At 35.5% G+C, this 6,018-nt stretch overlaps 1 protein-coding gene across 2 annotated transcripts in view; it reads left to right on the top strand.

Moving 5' to 3' along the window:
* REL (REL proto-oncogene, NF-kB subunit) overlaps positions 1-6,018 on the top strand; it is a 45,889-nt gene that overhangs the window by 35,169 nt on the left and 4,702 nt on the right. Inside the window, exons 5-9 of one of the 2 annotated variants that reach the window (XM_017849079.1) lie at positions 2,111-2,251; positions 3,472-3,576; positions 3,675-3,887; positions 4,698-4,766; positions 5,218-5,286. In XM_017849079.1, the coding sequence (XP_017704568.1) occupies positions 2,111-2,251; positions 3,472-3,576; positions 3,675-3,887; positions 4,698-4,766; positions 5,218-5,286 (597 nt within the window). The remainder of the gene's footprint in view (positions 1-2,110; positions 2,252-3,471; positions 3,577-3,674; positions 3,888-4,697; positions 4,767-5,217; positions 5,287-6,018) is intronic. The other variant, XM_017849080.1, reaches the window with a different exon arrangement.

The raw sequence follows: 6,018 nt of genomic DNA, 5'->3' as shown, positions 1-6,018 counted from the left end.
AAAAAAAAAAAAAAAAAAAGGAAACATACGGTATAGTTTTGTATCTGGTTTCTTTTGCTAAGCATGGTTTTGAGATACATTCATTTGGGGTATATACCCCCATCGTTCTTTTTTTCTTTTTCTTTTTTTGGCTCACTACAAACTCCGCCTCCCGGGTTCACCATTCTCCTGCCTCACCCTCCTGAGTAGCTGGGATTATAGGCGCCTGCCACCACACCCGGCTAATTTTTTGTATTTTTAGTAGGGGCGGGGTTTCACCGTGTTAGCCAGGGTGTTCTCGATCTCCTGACCTCATGATCCGCCCACCTCGGCCTCTCAAAGTACTGGGAATACAGGCGTGAGCCACCAGCCTGGCCAGTTTGTTCTCTTTTATTGCTGAGTTTATTCTATTGTAGGACTATACCACAGTTGGTTTATCCATTGACAGAGTTCACATAGGTTTGTTTTTTAACTTATCAGGAACATCTAGCTACAAATTTATCTTTTTTGCATATTGATTACTCATCTTTGCAACTGATAGACACTAATATCTTGAATGCTACATTTATAATGCTATAAAAATGGGTTTTGAAGAGGTAGCTCTCATATTGCCTACCACAATAGTGCCGGTAGAGTATGCTGCTGTAACCCAAGCGTTGGTATCATAACATTTTGACCTTTCAGTTGTACAGAGTACAGATTTTTTTTATGCACTCTTTCAAAGGTTAGGCTAAGAATGCTAATACTGGGATACTTCTAAATGTTGTGATAGCTACGTAGACTGTCAGTGTCATTAAATAAAAACAGTACAAAATACATTATCATTTTTATTAGTTATTGCCTGTAAAATAAGGAATTTGGGCTTAACTGTGTTTCTAAATTTAGTGTTTCAGAATTTAATACTTTGCAAAGTAAAATTGTTGTGTAAATAATGTGCATGTCATGCTTTTTAAAAATATGACTTATTGCTTTAGCTTATGGCATTTGAAAAGGCAATATTTTCTTTTGGAACTGGATTTCTGGTTCAAATATTAATTTAACAAACTATTATACTATATTCTGTCATGAGCTTTTCTAGTTTTATAGAACTGTAAAATTTTTAATTAAAAAAATTTTTAAGCAAAACAAATTTACACATAAAATTTCTTATGGAAACTAGCTATCTTACTTTTTTTGTTTCTTGGTATTTCATCCTTAAAATGTTGATCCACATTTTAGTAGATATTCTTGTTTATGTCATTTTTATGTATAACATATGTACAATTTTCTAATAGAGTTCAATTTTTAAAAGCATAGGCTCTAAATTTAATGACATGAGTTCACATTTCCACCTTGCCACTGTGAAACTTTGGGCAAGTAATTCCTCTCTTTAAAATCAGTTCCAGGCCAGGCTCAGTGGCTCACGCCTGTAAACCCAATACTTTGGGAGGCCAAGGTAGGTGGATCACTTGAGCCTAGGAGTTCGTGACCACCCTGGGCAACATAGTGAAACCCCATCTCTACAAAAAAATAGAAAAATTAGCTGGGCGTGGTGGCATGTGCCTGTAGTCCCAGCTACTCAGGAGGCTGAGATGGGAAGATCACTTGAGCCTGGGAGGCAGAGGTTGGGGTGAGGCAAAATTGCATCATTGCACTCCAGCCTGGGCAACAGAGTGAGACCCCCATCTCAAAAAAGCTAATTAAACTCAGTTCCTCATTTGTAAAATGAGGATGAAAGTAATTCTTTTACAGATTTAGGAGATAATTTACAGAGTCCTTAATACAGCACCTGGACCAAATACATGTTTGTTGAATGAATGGGTAAATGCCATTCTTTGTTGTGTACAAACCTGCAACTCTTTTTTAAAACTTTGATTTGTTATTAATGTCAACTTGGGATTATCCCCAGGTGAGGGGATAGTTACTTCCTGAACATGGCTATAATTTATCAAATACTGTTTGATAGTGACTACTTGATAAGAATGATACAAGGCATTCTTTGTATACTATCCTATTTGTATTCGTACAGATTTGGATGCTATTCAAGGTTATTGGCTATAATGGGCAGGGAGGAGGACCTAGCAGGACTTTAGGTCTATGTGACTATTACATTCTTAAATTTTTTTTTTTTTTTTTTTTTTTTACTATTCAGTCCCTGAAAAACAGCTGAATGATATTGAAGATTGTGACCTCAATGTGGTGAGACTATGTTTTCAAGTTTTCCTCCCTGATGAACATGGTAATTTGACGACTGCTCTTCCTCCTGTTGTCTCAAACCCAATTTATGATAACCGTAAGTACTTCATTTTCTTACATTTGTAGTCTTGTTTTTTTGTAATGGTTTAAGTCTTAAAAGTATTTTGGTAATTAGAAAAACAATATATTCATGATAGGAAAACTTCCAGGCATTACAGAAATATATAACAGAAAGGAAATCTTCTCTAATCTCATCCTCCAGGGATAATCACTATCCTTAGGTGCATATTTTACCAGTTTTTTCTTCCTATATATACATAACTACATTGTCGTCATCATCATTTTTGACACAGTACAATTTTGGCAACTTAAAATCATAAGTGATGATTGTTTTAAAAACTTTCTTCTTACCATATATCTTGAACATTTTCCTTTCAATCACCTTATTCTTTTCAGTAGCAGCATATTTTATTATGTAGTTATATCATAATTTTATTAATTACCCTCTTACAAGACATTTGGTTTCTTTCTTTTCTCATTTTTTCTTTTTGGCCTAGCAAACTGTACTGCAATATATTTTCTTGTATATGTTTTTATTTTATTGGTTTTTTTTTTTTTTTTTTTTTTGGAGATAGGGTCTCACTCTGTCACCCAAGCTGGAGTGCAGTGGTGTAATCATGGCTCACTGCATGGCAAATGCTGGATCAAAGGATATGGATATATCTCATTTTAAAAGATTATGAAACTTTCCCCCAAAATACTGTGTGTGTGTGTGTGTGTGTACATAGACTTATATATACGTCCACCAATGGTGTATGGCCATACCTGTTTTATGTGTAGAAGGATAGAGAGATGTAGGGCTATAAAGGTAGATCAGAGTATCCTTATCATGTAGAGCTTTAAATGCCAGGAATAATTATATAATCTTATGGCCACATAATAGGAAGCATGAAAGTTGTATTGCCATAAGGAAATGTATTGCCATAGGGAAAATTGTATTGCCATAGAGATGTGGTCATGATTTATGAAGATTAATCTGGTGACAGTGCATAGGATTGACTGGCAGAATCAGAATTTAGAAGCAGGGAGATGTAATTAGAGAATATGTCATTACCTAGAAATGAACCCACAAAGTCTGAAGTAAAGCAGTTAGAAAGGAAGTGGACAGATACAGAGATGATTAATGTATTTAGTGTTCTTTACCTATACACTAAAACTTTTATTCTGTATATGGTTTTCCTCAAATTCTTCCCTGCAAAAAGGAATAAAATATTACTAAGGTAACAACTCATTTTTTTGAAAATCCTTTTTATTTAGGTGCTCCAAATACTGCAGAATTAAGGATTTGTCGTGTAAACAAGAATTGTGGAAGTGTCAGAGGAGGAGATGAAATATTTCTACTTTGCGACAAAGTTCAGAAAGGTATTTATTTATTTCATTGAATTTAGAAAAAATTTTAGATTAATAGATGCAGTTACTTTGTTTTCCCATTATTATTTTTTTGGTTTCTTATTCACTAGATGACATAGAAGTTCGTTTTGTGTTGAACGATTGGGAAGCAAAAGGCATCTTTTCACAAGCTGATGTACACCGTCAAGTAGCCATTGTTTTCAAAACTCCGCCATATTGCAAAGCCATCACAGAACCCGTAACAGTAAAAATGCAGTTGCGGAGACCTTCTGACCAGGAAGTTAGTGAATCTATGGATTTTAGATATCTGCCAGATGAAAAAGGTATGACATCTTGCTGGTAATAATTTATATATTTCTTAAAGTGGTCCTGCTAATAACATCTTCTTGTAAGATTCATTTGAGTACAGTTATGTATATTCACAATTTATGTTTCTTTTCCTGGAAGCTTTCTGTTGGGTTTTTTCTTTATGCTCTTTGCATTTCTTTGTTTTTTTTTTTTGTTTTGTTTTGTTTTTTTGTTTTTTGTTTTTCTTTGAGACAGAGTCTCACTGTCACCCAGGCTAGAGTGCAGTGGCACAATCTTAGCTCACTGCAACCTCCACCTCCCAGGTTCAAGTGATTCTCCTGCCTCAGCCTCTCGAGTAGCTGGGACTACAGGCATGTGCCACCACACCCAACTAATTTTGTATTATTTTTAGTAGAGATGGGGTTTCACCATGTTGGCCAAGCTGATCTCAAGCTCCTGAACTCAGGTGATCCACCTGCCTCAGCCTCCCAAAGTGCTGGGATTGCAGGATTGAGCCACTGCGCCCGGCCAGTTTTTCTGTTTTTTATGGAGACAGGGTTTTGCCATGTTGCTCAGGTTGGCCTCAAACTCCTGGGCTCAAGTGATCCACCTGCCTCAGCCTCCCAAAGTGCTGGGATTACTTTAAACAATTTTTTACTAAGAGAAAAATATCCTTTTCTACTGATACTACTGATTTGGGACGTATTCTATAATACTTATTTAATCCAAATTACATATGTATTTATTGAAAACATTTTCTATATGTGAATAAAATATTTGTTTATTAAAGGAGAGGAAACAATCCTATAATTTTTTGTCTGCTTTCCTGGTTTCTTTCTAATCAGATACTTATGGCAATAAAGCAAAGAAGCAAAAGACAACTCTGCTTTTCCAGAAACTGTGCCAGGATCACGGTAAGAATATTTTGGATCGATTCATATTTAAATAGGTTTTGTTTTATTTACTTTATTCAGTTTTCAAATTTTATTATTTTGTTTTGTTTTTGTTTGTTTTTTGAGACAGTGTCTCTCTCTGTCACCCAGGCTGGAGTGCGGTGGGGCAGTCTCAACTCACTGCATGCAACCTGTCCCCCCGCAGGTTCAACAGTTCTCCTGCCTCAGCCTTCCGGGTAACTGAGATTACAGGTGTGTGCCACCACACCCGGCTAATTTTTGTATTTTTAGTAGAAACGGGGTTTTGCCGTGTTGACCAGGATGGTCTTGAACTCCTGACCTGAGGTGATCCACCCACCTCGGCCTCCCAAAGTGCAGGTGGGAGCCACCATGCCCGGCCAATTTTTCAGATTTTAACTGATAATGTTATTTTTCAAATGCCATTTAATAATGGAAAACTTTATCCTAACAGTTAATTTTCCTGAGAGACCAAGACCTGGTCTCCTCGGTTCATTTGGAGAAGGAAGATACTTCAAAAAAGGTATTTTATTTCCTATAGCATATTTCTTGTGATCAGAAGGAACAGTGCTTTGCACAATATATTGGAATTCTATTTTTAGGAATGAATAACTGCTTCTTTGAAAATTTTCTCTCCAAATTTTTCATGCTTTCAGTATAGAATAAATTAAGCATGGCTTCTGAAGGTTGTGTTAGAAACCAATCGTGTTGGACTTTATTGTTCAAGAAATTACATGTTGTTCATATGGTAGTGATTTTATTAGTTACATTGCGTTATGGAAAAAAATGTTACTGATTTGGTTAGTTACCTATTTTTATAAATAAAATTTTACTGGAACATGGCCATGAATATTTGATTAAATATTATCTCTAAACTGCTTTTTTTTTAAACACTATGGTAACAGGGTTGAATAGTTCGAGCAGAGGCTGTATATAGCTCACAAAGCCTAAAATATTTACAATCTGACTTTTTACAGAAAAAAAAATTGCCAATTCCTAGTTTAGATAATTCAACCAAGGGCTAATTAGAAGTCTTTTTCCCCCATGTACATTCTTAAATCAGTGCTTTTTCCTGGTTTAGTTCATAAAGCATTTGTATAATATGTAAATAAATACAGAATTAATTTTTTCTGTGATTTTTTCTGACTGTGAATTTTATAGTCTCTTAGAGTTCTGTCGTAATATATCTTAAAAGTTATGTGTATTTTCTGGCCGGGCGCGGTGGCTCAAGCCTGTAATCCCAGCAGTTTGGGAG

The sequence above is a fragment of the Rhinopithecus bieti genome, unplaced genomic scaffold (genome assembly GCF_001698545.2).
Source record: "Rhinopithecus bieti isolate Rb0 unplaced genomic scaffold, ASM169854v2 scaffold_30775, whole genome shotgun sequence".
Taxonomy (NCBI): domain Eukaryota; kingdom Metazoa; phylum Chordata; class Mammalia; order Primates; family Cercopithecidae; genus Rhinopithecus; species Rhinopithecus bieti.
The sequence above is the reverse complement of the archived record's forward strand: the minus strand, read 5'-3'. Positions and strand labels throughout refer to the sequence as shown.